General features: G+C 41.8%; 1 protein-coding gene and 1 long non-coding RNA gene across 2 annotated transcripts; both read right to left on the bottom strand.

Annotated features, from left to right (window-relative positions):
* Nucleotides 1–166: 166 nt before the first annotated feature.
* LOC148123044 (uncharacterized) lies at nt 167–18,372 on the bottom strand. Its single transcript, XR_015736894.1, has 3 exons — nt 18,227–18,372; nt 6,375–6,494; nt 167–5,457 (listed from the first exon to the last, which is right to left on the bottom strand). It is a non-coding gene; the product is annotated as an uncharacterized LOC148123044 (long non-coding RNA).
* LOC148123043 (disks large homolog 5-like) lies at nt 18,227–22,981 on the bottom strand. The gene is made up of 4 exons (XM_087902550.1): nt 22,843–22,981; nt 20,770–20,929; nt 19,048–19,179; nt 18,227–18,410 (listed from the first exon to the last, which is right to left on the bottom strand). Exons 1-4 carry the CDS (start codon nt 22,973–22,975, stop codon nt 18,380–18,382), a joined length of 456 nt encoding a protein of 151 aa, XP_087758676.1. The 5' UTR covers nt 22,976–22,981; the 3' UTR covers nt 18,227–18,379.
* Between the last annotated feature and the right edge of the window lie 1,170 nt (nt 22,982–24,151).

Raw genomic sequence — 24,151 nt, 5'->3', positions numbered from 1 at the left:
AATATCAGCACTGTTAGACCCCGCCTTCCAGTGGATACCCACACCCAATCCAGGCGCACACCTTCCCGATCTCGGGCCCACAAGAATGGACGATTGTCCTGAGGGTTTAAAGAGACACATACAAAAAAGATACCTTGCTCATATACCAAAAGTAAATGGCCACTTTATTAAACTCAAGTCAAGTATTTATACCAGTGGGCTAGAGGGATCAAAAGGGCAAGGCCTCCTCCCAACAGGAGCAGGAGAAGTGGATTAAAGGCCCCGGCACCTCAGGCAGAATCAGCTGGGAGGGACCAGGCGTGTGGAGCCCACTGCTACAACCTTGAATACAGGTGGAATCACCATAACAAAGAGAGCCAGGTTCTTGCTAAGCTATCCCCTCAAGCCAGTGCTAGTGCAGAATCTCCAGGGAGCCGGAGGTCACACGGCCCTGCGAATCGCCAAGAGAAGGGAAAAGGGCCTTGGTACCTACAAGTCTCCCTTTAAATATATATATTAAATATGATGACAAAACCTGTCTTAGGCATCACCGGGAATTAGCCAGGACAAATCCAGATCCGTCGTCAGGATGACGCCTCAGGTCCAGACTCTCCCTATCTTAGATTGGAAAAGCTGCCCAGTGATCTAGACCCATCTCTGGTTAATGCCATCCTCCAACACGTTCAGAAGTTTTATGCTGAAAGATACTCCAAGGTGAACGCCTACTAGGGCCAGGCCATGGCGGACCTGAAGCCATTGGCCAGGTGAAGACACTCCAGCGTACGTACACATAAGCATTCCTGGAAGAGACAGTGCTTGCACAATATCTGAAACGTTGGCTCAGAATAGAGCCCTTGAGTAGGGCTACAGCACCGGCAAATGGGACCCCTGGTATGACTAGTCAAACTAAATTAGAGCCAATTAGCAATTTTGTATTCCGGGGTCCGAGAAAAAGCAGCAAAATCTTAACCTGCGACCAGCAGAGATCAAAATCCACACCCAGTTGTAGAGATTAACTACAGCATCCAATTGTGAATTTAAATTACTTGATAGTTTTGGTAATTCCGTCTATCTGGCAAGGTTTTAGCCTTGAGCATCCAACACTGTAAACAAGGCAGGGGAGGTAGCTATTTTCCCCTCAGGGGGTCAAGCAGCCTTGGCTGAAACGGACAGATCAGGCAGAGCAAGACAGAAAGCTGGGAAAGGGGTAAAATCAGGCGCTGGATCATCTCTCAGGAATCTGCCAACTCCGCCGCCACCTCCGCCTCCGTGTCCGTGGGATCTCTTGATCTCGCCTCGTCCTCAGGTCTCTGAGTAGAGGAATCCACGGTCTGCACCAATCGCTCAGGAACGGGGTGCTTTGCATCCTGTGAAAACACACAAACCACTTCTCTTCCCCAAATCAAAACCCAGTCCGGACCATGTACATCAGTATATGACCTGGACCATGCCAGACGCTAGCTGAGGCAAATCCTGCCTGCATGCGCCATCGAAATTGGCTCCCCTCATCAGTCTCTGGGAGCGATGTGCTTAGCTGTTTAGGATCTAAACTACAACCAAGCAAGTTTTGGACATATAGAGATCTGTAGGTCTCTGTCTCCAAGGAGCAAATTCTATTGGCCTGTGTCTTTGCAACCAACTAAATATTGGGCTGAATTAGTCAACCTCAAAATATTAATTTTTTTATTGGCCAGTACAATTGTAGCAGGTTTTGAACTGGACTGAATGGTCAGCCCCAAAACATCTTTTAGAATTAGTTTTGCCTGGAGCTTTTCCAGGGGCAGAAAATAATTATCTGATCCATTACGTGAGCACTTACACAACTGGACAGAATTAGAAAAATTGTTACGGATTCCTGTTGGAAGCTAACTGTGCCCAGCCTGTGCTCTTAGGCAAAAATTAAAGTTCCCTGCATGTGAGAGCCAGGGACTGAGTTTTAAATTAGTCTAAGCAGTCTCTAGTGTAGTGTCATCTAATCGGGGTGCCTAGTCTCTTTAAGAAATTTAGCAGCTGATTTGCCCACTGGCCTTCAGCTCTGGATCAGACCTTTCAGCACCCATACTTCTCACATCAAGCTATTCACCCCCTTATCACACGTGCACAATTGCACATTATAAAACTGGCCAGATTCTGGATCGTGGGGGTAACCCTCACTTCTTGGGTTTCTCGTGGTGGATCCACTGACGGCAGGATGCAGTTCTTCAGTTCTTCTTCAAAGGTCACCGAGGGACGCCATCTGTTAGACCCCGCCTTCCAGTGGATACCCACACCCGATCCAGGCGCGCGCCTTCTCAAACTCGGGCCCACGAGAATGGACGACTGTCCTGAGGGTTTAAAGAGACACACACAAAAAAGAGACCTTGCTCATTTACCAAGAGTAAATGGCCACTTTATTAAACTCAAGTCAAGTATTTATACCAGTGGGCTAGAGGGTTCGAAAGGGCAAGGCCTCCTCCCAACAGGAGCAGGAGAAGTGGATTAAAGGCCCCGGCGCCTCAGGCAGAATCAGCTGGGAGGGGCCAGGCGTGTGGAGCCCACTGCTACAACCTTGAATACAGGTGGAATCACCATAACAAAGAGAGCCAGGTTCTTGCTAAGCTATCCCCTCAAGCCAGTGCTAGTGCAGAATCTCCAGGGAGCCGGAGGTCACACGGCCCTGCGAATCACCAAGAGAAGGGAAAAGGACCTTGGTACCTAAACAGCACAAGTAAGTTTCTATTAGAAACATGAGGAAACCCGCAAACACAACTGCATTTCAGAGCCTACCACTTACTTCCTAATCTTATAATCTTCAGTGAGTTAAGTTATTCTGTTATTTAAATGTATATACTTATTTAACAAGCATTGGGCACTAACACTTAAAAGTTTAGTTTCTGCTACTTTATGTAACCTGTTTTAAGCAGAGATCTGAATCAAAGCTTCACATATACATGAAACAGATTTGTGCAAAGGTGAGTCAATATCTTGATCTAAAATGTCTTGAATATATAGTAAAGTACCTTTTAGTAGAGCCACTGTAGCAAGGGCTTAGTTCATTTTGTTCACAATTATAAAATACCATTTAAGATGAGCACCCTAGTTGGATCACGTGCTCGTTCAGTCCCAGTCCAACTGGCCTTGGTGAAGACTCCTTAGATCAGTCCCCTTGTATCATTGGGTGATTGCACGCCTCGCGGTCCTGATTTCCTTTTACATGTTCTTCCTCCTTCTGCTCCTCATTTGGACCTTTGGGGGCTCAGTCCGGTGCTCCAATGTGGGTCTCCGTCTGGATTGCCATCCATCGTCGGATGAAGGTTCCCTCTGGTCTTCCCTTCTTTGCTCACGTTCTCTTTCCTTCTGCTTCTCATTTGGACCTAGGGAGTTAAGTTCAGTGTTCCAATGTGGGTCTCTGTCTCTATCTCCATCCATCACCAGATGAAGGTTCTGGCCCTCTTGTCTATTTCCAATCTCCAGGAGGATAACTACATGATTTCCTTCAGGTTCACCTTCTTATTTAGCCAACCAGATTCTCTGAATGTGGCCAGATTCTCTGGATCTGGCGGGCCCGGAGTCTTTCTGAAAAGCCATTGACAATGACCCTGGGACTTGTTTCCTCTGCATATACTGGAACTCACATTCTTTAAATTTAGTAGATGGAATGATGTTCTGAGTATGGTATATGAGATAGTCTTATGGAATTTTATCAACTGTTTTGTGATATAAAACCAATGAGTAGGGCCATTTCAGAGCTTTGAATGAATCCTTCTGACACAGTTCCCGATATTCCTACTATAAGTAGATGACAGTGCTGGAGCCTGTCTCTGCACTTACTCTGCAGCTCCCCAATGTAACAGCCATGATTTAGGAGGGAGACGTTGGAAGGCATCTCCAGAATCCAAACTTGCAGCTCAGCTGTTTCCCTCTGCTGAGGATACACTGTGCTCATGCATTTCAAAGGCCACATTCACTGGTTTGCTATCCCAGGATTACAATGAGCAATTGTGATTGGACACAGAGATAGGACTAATGAGGTGCAAAGGGAAGTTCCTTTCTTCCCAGAGCCCTTCTTCATTACGTTCTCTTAAATCTGGCTGTTAATATAAAGTCAAGGTCGTAAAGACAAAAGTGAGCCAGACCATCCACATTCAAGGTACTACCCTCCTGTGTAGACCTTTGCAGACCTGTGTGGATGTGAACTCACTGTGTAACCAAGGCTCCTGGAATGTGTAGAAATCCATCTCTGCCTGTGAGTTCTGGAGTCACAGGAGAGCAACCCGATATCTGACTCTAGAAAGGTGGTAAAATTGAGAAGTTGAAAATTGCTTTTTATTCATAAATATAATCATTTTACACAATAGGGGCTTTAGAAAAGGTAGTCAGTATATACAGTGTAGAGCCTTATTCAACTATTAAAACAAGAAAAAAGTCATTATAGAAAACTAACATAATTAAACCAAAGCAAAGAAAAAAAAAACACAAGCAAACGAAACCTAAACCAAAACCAGAACCTCCCCCCAAATTAAGCAAAAAATATTCTTTGCTCTAGATCCAACAAATCAATTGAGAACATCTGGCACTCTAAGAACACCAAAGGTGACCAGACCTCCTCTATAGACAATTTCTCAGGTCTAGTCATGCCAGTACAGGCTGTGAAACTGGAGAATCCACACATACTTTCTTTATGGATTGTTCAGTGACTAACACGGGTGAGGGATGCTGCTGTCTCTGTAGTGCGTTATCTTCAGCAACACTTTCCTGTGACATGGAGTCTGCCTCAGCACTGCACAGGAGAGGGAATCCTGTTCTTTTCTCTGTGGTGTGTACAGACTACAGCACAGCATCAGTACAGTCTTTCTTGTGAGATTCCTCACCATATATGGAGGGCTCAGCCGACTTACTAAAGACATGGAGAGTTAACTGGCAGAGTAAGCCTTGCCCAGCAGCATATCCTCCCCATGCTGCTGTGTGCAACTCAGGGTCCACCTGCTGACAGATGTCAGGATTCTGTGTAATTCTTGGTGGGTCCTCTGAATATCAGGCTTCGTTCTGATGACTTTCTTTCTCCAGGAATGGTGCACCAACAGAACTTGAATCAGATTGTGGATGGATCCCCTGCACTAGGTGGAGATTTTCCTCACTGGTTTGTTCACAGCTACGAGGAGGGGTCTGTTTTTCAGTAGGTGTTGCTGCTAAAGTGGAGAATGTGTGAAACTTTCTTTAGCCTCCTCAGTTCTCCAAAGCGGAGCTGTCAGAGAAGGAAAGGCAATCAGACCCATAGGCAGCCTCACTGGACCATGGCCTAGGCAAAACCAGGGCCTGTCCACACATGGGAAACAAACGTCAAGGAAGAAAACCCATCCCATGAATGCCAAGGTTGCAGGGGATAGGAGTGGCTCCTTGGTCCAGCACACTCAGGGCTCCTGTTGTAGCACATCTGTCGGCAGGAGGCTCTCATTCTGGACTGTGGCCTGTTTCAGATCATGCTGGAGGTTTTCAAACCTAGAGGAGGAAAGTTTGTTTAGGACCTGCCCTGCCAGTTTTTGAGTTCCTACCAGCTCTACTCAGCTGGTCAATGCAGCATTACATTTGAGCTGGGCTCATTCACTCCTTACTTCCTCAAGGATAAGAGAGCACCTGAGTTTCTTTTTTTTCTCCACTTTTAAAGCTGTTAGAAATTGAGCTGAGAAATACTCACCATGGGGAACTAGAAAAATAGCCCATTTCTCCAATAGTTCAGATACATTCTTTTGAAAAGAAACAGCATCATAGCAATGACCGAGTCACAGTTCAGTAGATATTCATGGCCTTGAACAAATGCCAGGAAACTGTGCGCAACCTGGGAAATTAACTATATGAGGCCCTCTCGGGGAGCATACACAACACTGCAGTGAAGGCTGGGTTTATTCCTTCAGCACAGATACCTCCTTGGGTTCAACATGTCAAACTCTAAATCTGATTTTAATTCCAGAGAAACCTTCTTATAGGAAACAGATGCAAACTGCAGAGAACCCATATTCAATAAGAATCTGCCACACGTAAATCAGCCCAAGTGTAGGATTTTATCTCTAAACGTGATACTCCTGGAGGGAAATAAAGTGGCAGGAGGAGACACCGTCTTCCATAATTAACACTGTCCCTGTTAGATCTGGGACTACCATAGGAAATATCAAAGTTCTCAGAACACACGAGAGCACTCAGAAGTGAGGAAGTGCACACAATCTAGAAAGATTAAGGATAATACATAATGCTTCCTGTGCAGACATTTCTGTTGACTGAGTCAGCTCAATACTCTCAAATGTTCTTTCCCTGGCTGTGACTGAAAGGCCATGCAAATGGCTAGGAACCCAAATAGGACAGAGATTCAGGTACTGGAAAACTACTTGGTATAACTCCCTCTTTGTGGCCTGGGCTCCTACCTTATCTGGGAGACAGCGAAGTGATTCTGCAGTTTTTTTTTTTGCCAAGACTATTTGCTTGGTGACCAGATCCCTCTGCTTCAGCAGGTATTGCAGTCTTTCCTCCAATTTTTCTTGTTTCTGTTCATTGAAAGATTACATTTTTCATGAATGGGTGGACACTCAAATGCACACAGACACAGATAATTCTGAATACACACTCCTGGACATACATGTACAAGCATATACACATACAACAAAATAACAGGAACTCATCATTTGATATCTCTCTATTAGTGGTCTCATTTCCTTAATAAAAACACACAGAACGATGGATATAAAAACAGGGTCCAACTTTCTGGTGCATATAAGAAACAAACTTTAACATCAAGTATAGACATTACCTCAGGGTAAATGATGCAAATGGAACTAAAAGACAAGCTGGTGTAGCCTCTTTAATATCTAACAAAATTGGCCTCAAACCAAAATTAATCAAAAGTGTTGGGAAAGGGCACACCACAAGATGACATTTATTTCAATTCATTTTTTTGAGACAGGGTTTCTCTGTAGCTTTGGAGCCTGTCCTGGAACTAGTTCTTGTAGACCAGGTTGGTCTTGAACTCAGAGATCTGCCTGCCTCTGTTTCCCCGAGAGATGGGATTAAAGGCATGCACCACTGCTGTTTGGCTGACATTTTAATTCTTAACGTCTATGCCCTAAGAACTTTTGTAAAAAAAAAAAATTACTGTAGCTTAAAACACATATTGACCCCCACACGCTGATATTGGGAAGTTAAATACCCCAGTCTCACCAATGTGCCTGTCATCAGTGTGCAGGTCATGCAGGCAAAATTAATAAATTCTGGATTAACTGAAGTTTAAACCAAATAAGCAAAACAGATATTTAAAGAACACTCTACCCAAATAAATAAGAGTGTACCTTCTGAGCAGTATTCCAAGGAACTTTCTCCAAAACTGATCACATACTCAAACATAAAGCAAGTCTCAAAAGATACAAGAAATTTGAAATCATTACCTGTACCCATCAGATCACCGTGAATTAAAGCTGTATATTAACAACAGAAAGAAAAGAAAGCTTTTAAATTCATGGAAACCGAAGATCTCTATATTGAATGGGCAGTGGAGCAATAATAACAAATTTAAACACTTTCCAGAATTCAATGAAAATGAATACATAATATAACCAAACTTATGGGATACAATGAAAGCAGTGCTAAGAGGAAATTCATAGCACTAAGTGCCTACATTAAAAAATGGAGAGATATCATGCTAACAACTTAATAGAGCATCTCAAAACTATTGAACAAAAGAAGTAAGTACATTCAAGAGGAGTAGACCAGAAGTAACCAAACTGAAATCAATAACATAGAGATGAAGAGAACAAAACAAAAATTATCAATGAAACATAGAATTGGTTCTTAGAGAAACTCAACAAAATAGATAAAAACTTATCCAAACTAAATAAAGATGTGCAGAGAATATCCAAATTAATAAAATCAGAAACGAAAAGGGGCCATAACAGCAGACACTGAGAAAATCTAGAGAATCACAAGGACATACTTTAAAAAATGTACTTCATCAAATTTGAAAATCTTAAAAAATGAATAATTTTATCAGTAAGTACCACTTACCAAAGTTAAATTAAAATCAGACCTATATCCCACAGTAAAATAGAAACCGTCAATAAAAGTCTCCCCCCAAAAAAAGGAGGGAGTTCCTGTGTTTCAATAGCCTGCCTGCTGAAAGGCAGGCCTACGGTCAGTGAGGTCCCTTTCCAACAAGGGAACCTGACCTGGTATCAGATGATCCAGTAGAGAGCATTTGAAGGAAGAGATGGGCAGACACCAAGGCAAGAATTCCTCCAACAGTCTGAAAAACAACATGAAAACATCAGATCCCAGCGATGCTACAACAGAAAGACTTGAACACCCTAATCCAAAAGAAGTGGAAAAAAGTGCCATTATGAAAGCAATAGAGTCCCTTAAACAGAATATGAATAACTCCCTTAAAGAATTGGATGAGAAGTATAACAAAAAGTTTGAAGAAATGAGTAAATCCGTAAATGATACACTGGGAAACCAAGAAAAAACAATCAAACAGGTAATGGAAACAGTTTAAGAATTGAAAACTGAAATGGAGGCAATGAAGAAAACACAAACCAATGGCCGGCTGGATATGGAAAATCTAGGTAAATAAACAGAGACTACAGAATCAAGCATAACCAATAGAATACAAGAGATAGAAGAATGAATCTCAGAATATGAAGACGCCATAGAGAAAATAAACGCTCTGATCAAAGAAAACAACAAATCCAACAAATTCACATCACAAAACATTCAAGAAATCTGGGACACAATAAAAAAACCAAATCTAAGAATAATAGGGGTAGAAGAAGGAGAAGAATTGCAGATCAAAGGCCCAGAATATATATTCAGCAAAATTATAGAAGAAAACTTTCCCAACCTAAAGAACGATATTCCTATGAAGGTTCAAGAAGCATACAGAATACCAAACAGACTGGATCAAAAAAAATCCGCTTAGCAACATTATAATCAAAACAAAAAACATACAGATCAAAGAAAGAATATTAGAGCTGCAAAGGAAAAAAGTCAAGTAACTTATAAAGGTAAACCTATCAGACTTACACCAGACTTCTCTATGGAAACCATGAAAGCCAGAAGATCCTGGATAGAGAGGTACTTCAGAAACTAAGAGACCATGGATGCAAGTCCAGACTACTATACCCAGCCAAGCTTTTGCTCACTATCAATGGAGAAAATAAAATATTCCAGGATAAAAACAAATTTAAACAATATGTAGCCACAAATCCAGCCTTACAGAAAGTAATAGAAGGAAAATCGCAACCCAAGGAATCTAATATTGCCAACACTGTCTACAATAATTCAGACATCTAGCGACCCTTCACAAGCACAACTCAAAGAAGGGAAACACACAAACTCTACTACACAAAAGAAAAAAAATAAAAAATAACTGGAGTCAACAACCACTGGTAATGAATATCACTTAATATTAATGGACTCAATACACCTATAAAAAGGCATAGACTAAGAGATTGGATACGAAAATAGGATCCAACATTCTGCTGTTTATAAGAAACACACCTCAACCACAAAGACAGACATCTACTCAGAGTAAAGGGTTGGGAAAAGGTTTTTCAAGCACATAGACCTAAGAAACAAGCGGGTGTGGCCATTCTAAATTCCAACAAAATTGACTTCAAACTAAAATCAATCAGAAGAGATGGAGATGGACATTTTATACTCATAACAGGAACAATTCATCAGGAGGAAGTCTCAATCTTGAATATCTATGCCCCTAATATAAAGGCACCCACTTATGTAAAAGAAACACTTCTAGAACTCAAGGCAGTCATCAAACCACACACACTAATAGTAGGAGACTTCAACACACCTCTCTCACCAATGGACAGGTCAATCAGACAGAAACCTAACAGAGAAATAAGAGAATTATTGGAGGTGTTGATTCAAATGGACTTAACAGACATCTATAGTACATTCCACCCAAAGAGGAAAGAATATACCTTCTTCTCTGGAGCTCATGGAACCTTCTCAAAAATTGACCACATACTCGGTAACAAAGCAAACTTCTAAAGATACAAAAAAATATTAGTAACCACCTATGTTTTGTCGGATCACCATGGATTAAAGTTAGAATTCAATAACAATTCGAACACCAGAAAGCCTATAAACTCATGGAAGCTGAACAGTCAACTACTAAATCACCCCTGGGTCAAGGAAGAAATAAAGAAAGAAATTAAAGTCTTCCTTGAATTTAATGAAAATAAAGACACAACATACTCAAACCCATGTGACACAACGAAAGCAGTGCTAAGGAGAAAGTCCATAGCACTAAGTGCCAAATTAAAGAAAACGGAGAAAGCACACATTGAAGACTTAACAGCACACCTGAAAGTTCTGGAAAAAAAAGAAGCAGACTCACTCAGGAGGAGTAGAACTGGAAATAATCAAACTGAGGGCTGAAATCAAGAAAATAGAAACACAGACAACAATCCAAAGAATCAACGAAACAAAAATTTGGTTCTCAGAGAAAATTAACAGGATTGACAACCCCCTAACCAAACTAATCAAATGGCAGAGAGAGAACATGCAAATTAATAAGATCAGAAATGAAAATGGGGACATAACCACAGACACAGAGGAAATTCTGAGAATCATTAGATCTTACTACAAAAGCCTGTATGCCATAAAATTGGAAAATGTAAAAGAAATGAACTTGTTTTTAGCTAAGTACCATGAACCAAAGTTAAATCAAGACCAGGTGAAAAATCTAAATAGACCTGCTAGTCACAAAGAATTAGAAGCTGTTATCAAAAACTTCCCTACCAAAAAAGCCCAGGACCAGATGGTTTCAATGCAGAATTCTACCAGAACTTCCAAGAAGAGCTAATACCTATACTCCTTAATGTATTTCACAATATAGAAACAGAAGAATCATTGCCAAATTCTTTTTATGAAGCTACACTTACCCTGATACCAAAACCACACAAAGACACAACCAAGAAAGAGAATTACAGACCAATCTCACTCATGAACATTGATGCAAAAATTCTTAATAAAATACTGGCAAACCGAATCCAAGAACACATTAGAAAAATTACCCATTATGATCAAGTAGGCTTCTTCCCGGAGATGCAGGGCTGGTTCAACATACGCAAATCTATCAATGTAATCCATCATATAAATAAACTGAGAGAAAAAAGAACTATATGATCATTTCATTGGATGCTGAAAAAGCATTTGACAAAATTCAACACCTCTTTATGATAAAGGTGTTGGAGCGATTGGGGATACAAGGATCATACCTAAATATAATAAAAACTATTTACTGCAAGCCTACAGCTAACATCAAATAGAATGGAAAGAAACTAAAAGCCTTTCCACTAAAATTAGGAACACGACAAGGCTGTCCACTCTCTCCATACCTCCTCAATATAGTGCTTGAAGTTCTAGCAATAGCAATAAGACAACATAAGGGGATCAAGGGGATTCGAATTGGAAAGGAAGAAGTTAATCTTTCTTTATTTGCAGATGATATGATAGTGTACATAAGCGACCCCCAAAACTCTACCAAAGAACTCATACAGCTGATAAACACATTTAGTAATGTGCCAGGATACAAGATCAACTCCAAAAAATCAGTTGCCCTCCTATATACAAAGGATAAAGAAGCAGGGAGGGAAATCAGAGAAACTTTACCTTTCACGATTGCCACAAATAGCATAAAACATCTTGGGATAACTCTAACCAAGGAAGTGAAAGACCTATTTGACAAGAACTTTAAGTCCTTGAAGAAAGAAATGGAGGAGGATACCAGAAAATGGAAAGATCTCTCTTGCTCTTGAATTGGGAGGATCAACATTTTTTTTTCTTTTTTTACCCAGTGCCATTGACAATGGCTTCTCAGTCAGCCCCCATGTCAGTCACATTTAGAGACTCCAGTTTGATCACATGCTCGTTCAGTCCCAGTCCCGCTGGCCTTGGTGAGCTCTCATTCGATTGGTCCCCTTGTATCCTAGGGTGAACGCACCCCACACGGTTCTGATTTCCTTTTTCATGATCTCTCTTCTTCTGCTCCTCATTTGGACCTTGGGGGCTCAGTCCAGTCCTCCAATGTGGGTCTCTGTCTCTATCTCCATCTATCGTCAGATGAAGGTTGCCTCTGGTCCTGCCTTTCTTGCTCACGTTTTCCCTCCTTCTGCTTCTCATTTGGACCTAGGGAGTTAAGTCCAGTGTTTCAATGTGTGTCTCTGTCTCTATCTCCATCCATTGCCCGATGAAGGATCTATAGTGATATACAAAATATTCATCAGTATGGTTATGGACCAGGGCCAGTTCAGGTACGCTCTTCTCTGCTGCCCAGGGAACAATCTGGGGACCTCTCCTTGGACCTGGGAACCCCTCCAGAATCAAGACTCTTGCAAACCCTAAAATGGCTCACTTAGTTGAGATATATACTTCCCTAGTCCCATATCCATCCTTCCTCCCCCTCCATTACCCCAAGCCATCCCCAATCCTCCCCCTCTCCCTTCTCTCTAACCATCTTCCCTTACTTCCACCCCCCCACTACACCCCCCTGCACCCAAGTTTGCCTGGCAAACTTGTGTACTTCCAATATCCAAGAGGATAACTATAAGATTTTTTTCAGGTTCACCTTCTTATTTAGCTTCTCTAGGATCACGAATTATCGGCTCAAAGACCTTTAAATATGGCTAGTATCCACTAATGAGTGAGGACATACCATATTCCTCTTTTTGGGTCTGGATTACCTAACTCAGTAAAGCGTTTTCTATTTCCATCCATTTGCATGCAAAATTCAAGATGTCATTGTTTTTTACCGCTGAGTAAAACTCTAATGTGTATATGTTCCACACCTTTTTTAACCATTCTTCTACTGAGGGGCACCTAGGTTGTTTCCAGGTTCTGGCTATTACAAATAGTGCTGCTATGAACATAGTTGAACAAATGCTTTTGTAGTATGATAGGGAATCTCTTGGGTATATTCCCAAGAGTGGAATTGCTGTGTCCTGAGGGAGGTTGACTCCCAGTTTCCTGAGAAACCGCCACACTGATTTCCACAGTGGCTGCACAAGTTTGCATTCCCACCAACAATGGATGAAAGTTCCCCTCATTCCACATCCTCTCGAGCATAGGCTATCATTGGTGGTTTTGAGTTTGGCTCTTCTGAAAGGTGTAAGATGGTATCTCAAAGTTGTTTTGATTTGCATTTCCCTGATCGCTAAGGAGGTTGAGCATGACCTTAAGTGCCTTTTGGCCTTTCGAAGTTCATCTGTTGTGAATTCTCTGTTCAGTTCAGTACCCCATTTTTTTTATTGGGTTAATTAGAGTTTTAGTGTCTAGTTTCTTGAGTTCTTTGTATATTTTGGGGATCAGACCTTTGTCTGATGAGGGATTTGTGAAGATCTTCTCCAAGTCGGAAGGTAGCCGTTTGGTCTTACTGACAGTGTCCTTTGCTTTACAGAAGCTTCTCAGTTTCAGTAGGTCCCACTTATTCATTGACTCTCTTATTGACTGTGCTCCTGGGGTTCTGCTTAGGAAGTGGTCTCCTGTGCCTATAGCTTCTAGACTACTTCCCACTTTTTCTTCTATCAGGTTCAAAGTGGTCGGATTAATGTTGATGTCTTTAATCCATTTGGACCTGAGTTTTGTGCATGGTGATAGATATGGATCTACTTTCATTCTTCTACAGGTTGACATCCAGTTATGCCAGCTCCATTTGTTAAAGATGCTTTCCTTCTTCCATTGTATACCTTTAGCCCCCTTGTCAAAAATCAGGTGTTCATAAGCTTGTGGGTTAATACCACGGTCTTCTATTCAATTCCATAGGTTGACTTCTCTGTTGTTATGCCAATACCAAGCTGTTTTCAATATTGTTGCTCTGTAATAGAGTTTGAAGTCAGGGATGGTAATGCCTCCACAAGTTCCTTTATTGTATAAGATTGCTTTGGCTATCCTGGGTTTTTTGTTTTTCCATATAAACTTTATTATTGTTCTCTCAAGTTCTGTGAAGAAGTTTGTTGGGATTTGATGGGAATTGCATTGAATCTATAGATTGCTTTTGGTAGAATTGCCATTTTTACTATGTTGATTCTCCCAATCCAAGAGCAGGGGAGGTCTTTCCATTTTCTGGTATCCTCCTCAATTTCTTTCTTCAAGGACTTAAAGTTCTTGTCAAATAGGTCTTTCACTTCCTTGGTTAGAGTTACCCCAAGATATTTTATGTTATTTGTGGCTATCATGAAAGGTGATGTTTCTCTGATTTCCCTCTCTGCTTCTTTGTCCTTTGTGTATAGGAGGGCAACCGATTTTTTGGAGTTGATCTTGTATCCTGCCACGTTACTAAAGGTGTTTATCAACTGTAGGAGTTCTTTGGTAGAGTTTTTGGGGTCGCTTATGTACACTATCATATCGTCTGCAAATAACGAAAGTTTAACTTCATCCTTTCCAATTCGAATCCCCTTGATCCCCTTATATTTTCTTATTGCTATTGCTAGAACATCAAGCACTATATTGAAGAGGTATGGAGAGAGTGGACAGCCTTGTCGTGTTCCTGATTTTAGTGGAATGGGTTTGAGATTCTCTCCATTCAATTTGATGTTAGCTGTAGGCTTGCTATATATTGCTTTTATTATATTTAGGTATGATCCTCGTAAACCCAATCTCTCCAACACCCTTATCATAAAGGGGTGTTGAATTTTGTCAAATGATTTTTCAGCATCCAGTGAAATGATCATATGTGTTTTTTTTTCAGTTTATTTATACGATGGATTACATTGATAGATTTGCGTATGTTGAACCAACCCTGCATCTCTGGGATGAAGCCTACTTGATCATAATGGATGATTTTTCAAATGTATTCTTAAATTCGGTTTGTCAGTATTTTATTGAGTATTTTAGCGTCAATATTCATGAGTGAGATTGGTCTGTAATTCTCTTTCTTGGTTATGTCTTTGTTTGGTTTTGGTATCAGAGTAACTGTAGCTTCATAAAAAGAGTTTGGCAATGATTCTTCTGTTTCTATATTGTGAAATACATTAAGGAGTGTAGGTATTAGCTCTTCCTGGAAGTTATGGTAGAATTCTGCATTGAAACCATCTGGTCCTGGGCTTTTTCTGGTAGCGAGATTTTTGATAACAGCTTCTAATTCTTCACGACTGACAGGTTTATTTAGATTGTTCACCTGGTCTTGGTTCAATTTTGGTATATGGTTCTTATCTAAAAAAATGTCCATTTCTTTTCCATTTTCCAACTTTGTGGCATATAAATTTTTGTAGTAAGATCTAATGATTCTCTGAATTTCCTCTGTGTCTGTGGTTATGTCCCCCTTTTCCTTTCCTATCTTATTAATTTGTATGTTCTCTCTCTGCCGTTTGATTAATTTGGATAAGGGTTTGTCAATCTTGTTGATTGTCTCCAAGAACCAGCTTTTTGATTCATTGATTCTTTGGATTGTTTTCTGTGTTTCTATTTTGTTGATTTCAGCCCTCAGTTTGATTATTTCCAGTCTTCTAGACCTCCTGAGTGAGTCTGCTTTTTATAAAGAAGACAGAGGTACAGATTGGAAAGGAGAAAGCATCTTCAACTAATGGTGCTGGTCAAACTGGGCATCTGCATGTTGAAGAATGCAAATATGTAGATATTATTTGCACTGTACAAAATTCAAGTCCAAATGGATGAAGGACCTCAACATAAAACCAGACACATTGAACCTGATAGGAGAGAATATAGGGAACAACCCTGAACACACCAGCAAAGGAGATGACTTGCTGAGTAGAACACTGGCAGCGCAGACACTAAAATCAACAATTAATAAGAAGATCTCATGAAACTGAAAAGTTCTGTAAGGCAAAGAACACCATTAGAGGGAGAAAATGGAGGCCTATAGAATAGAAAAAGATTTTCATCAACTCTATATCTGACAGAGGCTAATATCCAAAATATATAAGGCATTCAACAAACCAAATCATTCAATTAAGAAGTGTGATATAGTTCTAACAGAAAATTCTCCGAAGAAGAATCACAAATAGCTGAGAAACATGTAAAGAAATGTTCTATATTCTTGGCCATCAGGGGAATTTGAACCAAAACTCCCTTGAGATCCCATTTACACCTGTCAGAATGGCTAAGGTCAGTGGTGTGAATGACAGCTCATGGTGGTGTGGATTTGTAGCAAAGGGAGCACTCCTCCATTACTTGTGGAAGTCCAAACTTGTCTAGCCTCTATGGAATCAACATGGCAGTTCCTCAGACAATTTGGAACTGATTTACTGTAAAACCTAGGTACACCATTCTTGGACATATATCCAAAGGAGGCTCTATCCTACTACAAAAACACTTGCTCAAATATCTTCACAGTGGCATTATTCAAAATTACCAGAAACTGGAAACAACCTTGATGTCCCTCAATGGAAAAACAGATAAAGAACAGGGAGTACATTTACAGAAGGGAATATTACTTGGCTGTTTAAAAAATGACATCCAATTGCTATTGCAAGCAAATGGGTGGAACTAGAAAAAAATCAAGCTGACTGAGATAACTGAGATCCAGAAAGACACATATGATATGTATTCACTTATAAGTGGGCATCAGTTGTTAAGTAAATGATAATCAAACTATATTCCAAGACCCAGAGAAGTTAGGTAGAGAGAAGGTCACTAGAGGGAACACACAAATTTCCCTGGGAAGAGAAAATAGAATAGATTTTTTTAGGTGAACTTTGATTTGGTGAGGAGAGGATGGAAAGGGATCATGTGTGGGGGGAGGGATGAAGGGAGAGTGCAGAGAGACAGTTGGAGTTGGGGGGCTCCCAGAGGCTGCTGTAGAAAGCTAGTATAAATAAAACTTCCTATAATCTATGTGGGAGATCCTAGTGAGGACTCCTAGTAATGGAGCATAGTGAGTCTGAACTGACCACCTTCTGTAGCCAAGCAAGTGTTATTAACTATGTAGTCGCTACCCAAGGGAGAGCTTAAAATTTCCTTTCTTGAAAATATTAACAAGAAGCAGGAATTCCTATGATTTGATGACATATAATCATTTTCATTTACAGCTGGGAATTGGAGGCTGTGGCTAATCAGCAGGAGGTAAAATTGCCTTTTCTGTGGAGACTGAATTTTATGGACAGATCAATAGGAGGTGTTAGATTCTGCCTTCTGAAGGTAAATCCTCTGTTGCTGGAGATCTCAAACACAATGAGAGCTGGAGGGTTACACTGAGCAGAAACCAACTATAGTGTAAGAGATGGATTAAAGGTAATAACTTCATCAGTTCCTTCAGGACAGTCATTTTATTTGTTTGCTCCAGGTACAGCTTACTTCCTGGCATTTATGGGAATCCCAACATAGACTCTTCAATGGTTAAATGAATGAAAGCTACCTTTATGTTATTAGTTTTAAAGCTACCTGTCGTATAAGTACCATGCGCTAACCGATTGCGCCACTGGAGCATGCTTTTAAAAGCTACCTATCTAATGATAAAGCATCTTAAATTTTATTTTCACTGATGCTTTTGAGATGACTATAATTTAGCACCTATGTCTTAAAAACACACACTTGTAATCCATTGACCTCTGACATTTGGATTAACCTTCAATTTTAATTTAAGTATTTAGCCTAGGTTTGAGCTTGTGATGCAAACCCTTAATCCTAGCTACTCAGAGACGGAGACAGAAAGATTGAACATTAAAGTCTGGACTGAACTACATTGTGAGTTCAAAGCTAATCTGTGGAACTAAGTATGACCATATCTCAAGACTTAAAAGGGATTTGGTGATATATCTTATTGTTAGAATGCGTAAAAAGCATGAGAAAAGCCCCGTGTTTAATGTTATTTTAATTAGATCAAATAACCACGAGAGACCTGCTATTTTCTGAAGGGAAACTAAGGAGGACTGGACCTGGGAAAGGGGGAGAAGGGGGTAAAGGACTGGGAGGAGGGAAGGAAGGGGAACTGATGTTGAGATGTAATATATGAGAGGAGATACAAAGGATGACAAAGAGAACCACTCCTTTGACATTTACACGGGGATCTCTTCCTTCAAAATTGCTTCAAGCCATTGATATTGCAAGATGGTAAATCCATAGAAAGACTTGTGAATGATCACAGAAATCAACAATTGGATGAGATGTTAGTGAGCTGCTGGATAAGTGGGTGGATGATCACATGTGTGTGTGTGCTTGTGTGTGTGTGTGTGTGTGTGTGTGTGTGTGTGTGCATGCGCATGTGTATGTTATTACAGATGGCAGACAGCCTGTCCACACTGCTTCAGCCTACCTGCTTCTCCTCGGCGCATAGCTCATAGATCTTCTCATGGGCCTCATCACAGAGATTCTTCACCTTCTGACAACACTCTTGCAGTGAAATCTGCTCCCTCCGTAGCTTTCGGTTCTCCTCTCTCAACATGTTCACTTTTTCCTTCAACTGAGTTCACTCACTCAGGAGCTGGTTGTGGAGGATGCTGAATCATCACAAAAACAGCGTGAGTCCCATCCAGCCAACATATACCACTCCCACATCATCCATGCAAGGTTCTTGTCCCAGGCAGCCCCAGACTAGAGACCACAGTCACCATGCCAGCATAAAATAGGAGCTGGCAAAAGTCAGAGAAGAGCTAAATTCCAGAAAGATTCAGACTACTTCTGAAATCCCTGACACTAAAAGGGATCCATGTACTTCTGAGAGCAGGGTTTGCCTCCTACCACATGTACTTAACTGTTCATGGTTGGGAAAACATTATGAGGTTGAGAGGTAGAAGGCAAATATTCTCTAAGGGAGGACAGAAGACCCAAGGGAAATATATTCCATCTATGGGTCCCATGGAATCACCTCTGTAAACCCCTACCAGAGCTCCCAGAGACTCACGGACACACATCATGGTGCAAATAGATTTTCTATCCAGAGGGTCCTGAGGCTGGAAGGACAATGCTGGGATGGGTTCACAGATACTTCACTTTTAGCAAAACTGGCCCAAGGGGCCCAAGTCAAGAGCATAAGACAGGTTAGAATGAAGGTCCTCACTTTTGTTCAAAGACAAAAAAACATGGCAAAAAGTCACTCCCAATGAATGGGGAGTCCCAGTGAAGTCCTCCACTCACCTGTAGGAGACAGTTTTCTCAGTCAGTTCCTTGCACTTATACAAGGCCTCTCTAATCTCCTTGGGGAATTTCTGCAGGTCCAGCATCACTTTCTTATGCTCCATATTCACCATCTCCAGCTCAAAATTCAGCCTGTGGTAGGGTATGGACCAGGGACAAAGAGCCCATGAACACAGGACTTAATGATCCTATGAATTCAGGCTGTGTCCTAAACACCCCAGCACAGTCTCTGTCACATTCTGATGTCTATGAACTAGGACAACCTGGTGCTCGTTAAACTTGCTGACCAGGCCCCAGCCCTGCAGTCAGGGGTGCAACGAGAGTGAGCCAGAGATGCATGAGTTTATCAATGGGCCTTGAGGAGTAGAATAGTTAAGTCTTCAGGAGCCTGTATCACAAGTCTGGTCCCATCAGAAATCTATGAAAATATTGTTCCTGATTTAGAATGGGAATTTGTGAACCCAGGTTCCTATTGCTACATGGGTGTCTGAAGCACAAAATAAGTATTTTCAGGATGAGAACTGACTTAAGGATAGATTTATATCTAATCTCCAGTGGATTCCAATGGGCTGCCAAGGTGAGCACACGGGCCAGCAGCACTGCTGCTCAGATAGGAGTTCCTTGACCTTAGTGCTGGTATCACCTGGAAACTGTGACACAGAAAGAACCACAAGCCCTGCCACACACCTCCCAATGCCAGGGGTATACACAGACACACATACACACATACACTCGCAGAAACACACACACTTATACTCACATAGACACACACTAAAACACACAAACACACATAAAAACACACAGACACAGACAAAGGATGCCAAATAAATGTATGGACGTGGAATTGTCTCAGAATATAAGAAACCAGACCAGAGAGGAGCAGTGATGAAGTTCAGACTTCAAGTCACACACTGAGATGGACCAAGATGACCAGGCCCCTGCAGGTGCCCTCAGAAGCAACCAGCACCCAAGCACCTGCTGATTAAGCACAAAGACTCACCGTAAACTCACAGCACCTAGAATCTTCCACAAGACAACACCTGTCAAGGCCTCATGAAATGTATGCGGAGAGCTCACAAACTATTGCCCCATTGATGCAGGAGAATTGTCTGTATTCTGTCAATCATATTTTAATAAAACGCTGATTGGCCAGGCAGGCAGTATAGGCAGGAAAACCAGACAGGAAGTAGAGGTGATGCAATGAGAACAGGAGAATTCTGGGAAGCAGAGAGGTTCCTCTGCCACTCCTTCGCAGACCACTGAAGAGGCAGCATGTAACTTGCCCAGCTGAGAAAGGTACGGAGCTGTATGGCTAACATAGATCAGAATAATGGGTTAAGATGAGTCATAAGAACTAATAAGTAGCCTGACCTAATGGGCCAATCAGTTTATAACCTAATGTAGACTCCGTGTGATTTTCCTTGGGACTTGTTGGCTTGTTGGGGTACTGGGCGGGACAGAAACCCCAACAAGCCGGCCCTCATGTTACACCCCATCCCCAGACTGATCCAGGCCACAGCCTCTGCTTTTCATCTGGAGGAGTCACACAGCCTGTGTCCTGATATCACTCCTACCCTGGGTTCAGCTATGCCTCTCAGATGCCCTCAGAATAATTAGTTTGGGCAGAACACCCTGGAGGTGCAGCCTTCAGTGACCTGAGGAATGCTGGGTTTGACTCAGTAGGTTCAAGACAGTGACCAAGGAACTGAACAAAATGACGACCTGTTGTTCAAGTCCTTGTTGGTAGAATTAGCCAGGATTCCACGAAGTTCATTCCTTTCTTGGGTCATCATCTGAAGCTGCAGGGTCAGTGTATCCACCTCGTTCATCTGCTGCTCCTGCTCAGTGACAGAGGTTGGGGTTGATGTCTTTCTGGTACCCCCTGCAGGTAGATAAACATAAGTAAATTTATACAGTTGTATGGCACAGGTCCAGGAGAGATCATATTGAGTTCATGAAGAGGCCTGAGGAAGAGTGAATGCATGGAACTCAGTGAAGACCCCAAAGAGCAGGACAACTATCCCCAAGCTGGGAGCCCATAAGCCATGTTACTGTCTCCATTCCCTGTGGCAAGCTATGTGCATCAGACTCCCTGCAGCCCCACTGGCCCTGGAAGGCATATGTCACCCAGCCATGCTGCTTTGGAAGTGTCAACTTATTATCTGATGTGTTGCAGAAAGTTTCTGGAGTCTCTAGTGCTTAGCACAACAAATCCATTTTACCTGTGGCCAGGAATAAAAGTAACTGAATGTCTGAGACCCTGGTGCATAAATGAGGATTTTCACATGAGATACTCACAGAACCTAAAGAATCTACTGATGATGAGTTGTAGCAACACCCTACTCTCACACCTCAATTGTCTGCTGGCCTTCTTTGCCACTCCAAATAAAATCAAGGAACTCCGAGAACAGAAGCTGTAGCCTTGACAACTCCTGGCTTTCTGCCAAACTAACCATCACCAATCCTTGACCATGGGTTTGCACTTTATTAACCCAGAGGCAGCATAGAACCATCTCTTCCAAAGATCCCAGCTACTGGACCCCATTTCTGGAGTTCCAGCTCAAGCCCCAATCCCCTCTTCAAAAGTCAGATCTCTCTGCCAACCAGTGTGTTCAACCTTACCAACGTGTCTTCTGGTGATCCCTATAAGTACTTAATGAGTGCCCCAAGGACACAACACTGATGATTTCATAAAAGAGGTCAACGACTCTCCATGATGCAATAGAATGTCCAGAGAACGGACTGTTAGGGTCACTGCCAAATGCTATCACGTATCTCATAACCGTCTCTTCCCCAGTTCACCAAAAGCCAAGCTGGTTTTTCCAGATGTCTTCCATGAGACACAGGGGAAGCTCTTCAGCACATTCTTCTTCCAATCCAGAGATCTCTCTGATTAGTTAGACTCTCATTAATTCTAATTTAATACTTTACATGTATGGAGGTCAAAACTCATTTTCCAAATATTCTTAAGGAATGGCTCTTCCTCTCCAAAGATCTCTAATTAATAATATCAGAAATGAAAGATACTATGAAATTAGCTCATGTTGATGTGGAAGTTTAGTTTCATGAAATGAATGAGTACCTCAGGAAAGATCCACAGGGCTGTTACAATGTGTGGGGGTGATGGGTTTTGTGGGTGTCAGACCAAAGACAAGTCACATGGGTAATGATGAAAATTTCCCCAAACTTCAGTAGAATACATTCCATCAATCATGACGTTAGCAAAGGTGAGATCACCTAGTGACAGGACAGGCTGGAGACACCTAAGGACAGGGCATCTACAGGTGAGTCCTCACACACTAAGAACAATTTTCCAGGAAGAATGATGGCCCATTCCTGCCCTCAAATTAAAGATGATTGGCTATGGAGAGTCAGGACTCAGATGCCTTAGCAATACTTGAAGGCCCCTGCCCTGCAAATGACTCTGAGGTAAAATGTGAGATCCTCCAGCTTTGGCCAGGGGACTTTATTCTCCTTGTTATTAGTGACCCACAACCAAAAGAAATCCAGTGTTGGTGAAGTACAGTGCTGAAACTTAAACCTCATTCATGTTCTTTCTCCTTTCTTCCCACTCAGAGTCAAAGCAGAGACCCCCTAGCACAGCAGCTGCTGGAATGAGCATTACTGGCTCTCTGCCAAACTAAACATCAGAAACCCTAGACTCCAGGTCTACTCTTCAGGAACAAAGAGAAGCAGGATAGATACATTACCTCCATAAAGCTCTAAGATCTGGGGTCCCACCATAAAAAACCAAGCTGAAGCCTTGAAGTTACCCACTCTCTACCCAGGACTCACTGTGTTTTTCCCAGAACCATTTATGTCTTGATGTGAGACACTGAGGTTGAAGGCCAGCTTCCTTCGGCCTCCCTCTAGTCTCTTTATGCTCTCCCTTCTGTCTCTCAAGCAGCCTTCTCAGTCTTGCCAACATGCTATGACCAAAACCTGTAGGCATTGAACAGATGCCCCAGTGGCAGTTGGTGTTGCCACAGCACTGGTGACATCACATAGAAGGCCAGGGCTCTCCAGGATACAATAGAATGTCCAGGGAGGGATCTGCTGCTGTTCATGGTATAGTCCTTACCTCTATGGCTAATTTCTTCACTCCAAAAAATACCTGAAACCAAGGTGCCATATCAGGAGCCTCTTTGACGTCAGAAAGGAAGCTCTTTGGCACATCCTCCTTTCAAAGCCAGAGATCTAGCTCCCTGCTTCATTAGAAACCTTATCTGTGTGGATAAGATAAGATCTGTGGAAGGCTCACTTTCAAAGGACTGTGCAGAAATGGCTCTTCCCTTCCTTAAGATCCATACAGAGTAAGATGAGAAATAAATGAGCCTGAGAAATTAGGTCAGGATGATGGGGATTAGGAGGGATGAGTCCTCTGAAGTGAACAGCATCTGGGGAAGATCCTCAGACTTTTAGAGATTGGTGGTTTCCAAACAAAGAGAAGTCATACAGATAGTGATAAAAATTTCTTCTGGTGAATCAACAGAGCTCACTCATGCTATGAAGTTGTGAGTGAAGATGTGATTTACTCTTGACAGTTCTGGCTGGAGCCACACGAGCCCAGAGGAGCCCTCAGATATATAGAAAAAACACTCCTAGAAAGAATATAATGGTCCAAACCTTGAATCAATAAACGGAAGAAAGAGCAGTGGCAAGTCGGAGATCAGTCTGGGCTAAGTAGAGGCACTATAAGTTGGAAACACACATGTACATATGCACACACATACAGATAGAAGAGGCACACAATTATAAAATAGAACATGATGTGTATCACTTCTATGGTGCTTCAGTCAGCAAAAAAAGCCAAATTCCTTGGTCTGGAGCCACCAGTTATGATCTATGTGATTGTGAATGGCCGGCCCTGCTAGCTTTGGGTACAATGCCCATTAGGACATTATGAGAAGGGCAGGCAATTGGAGAGCTTGTGTTATTGAATCAAAGAGCTTTGTTATAACCTAACCTCAACTTTCTACTTCTCACAGTTCCTGTAAAGTGGATCCAGCCAAAGGGCAGCTTGGAATACTTTTTCTCCAGATCTCTGGACTTCTCAACGAAAGCATGTTCCTTGGAACCTAGGGTTAAGGAGGTCTGTCAGGTG

This window comes from Myodes glareolus, chromosome 2, assembly GCF_982192425.1.
Source record: "Myodes glareolus chromosome 2, mMyoGla1.1, whole genome shotgun sequence".
Taxonomy (NCBI): Eukaryota; Metazoa; Chordata; class Mammalia; order Rodentia; family Cricetidae; genus Myodes; species Myodes glareolus.
The sequence above is the reverse complement of the archived record's forward strand: the minus strand, read 5'-3'. Positions and strand labels throughout refer to the sequence as shown.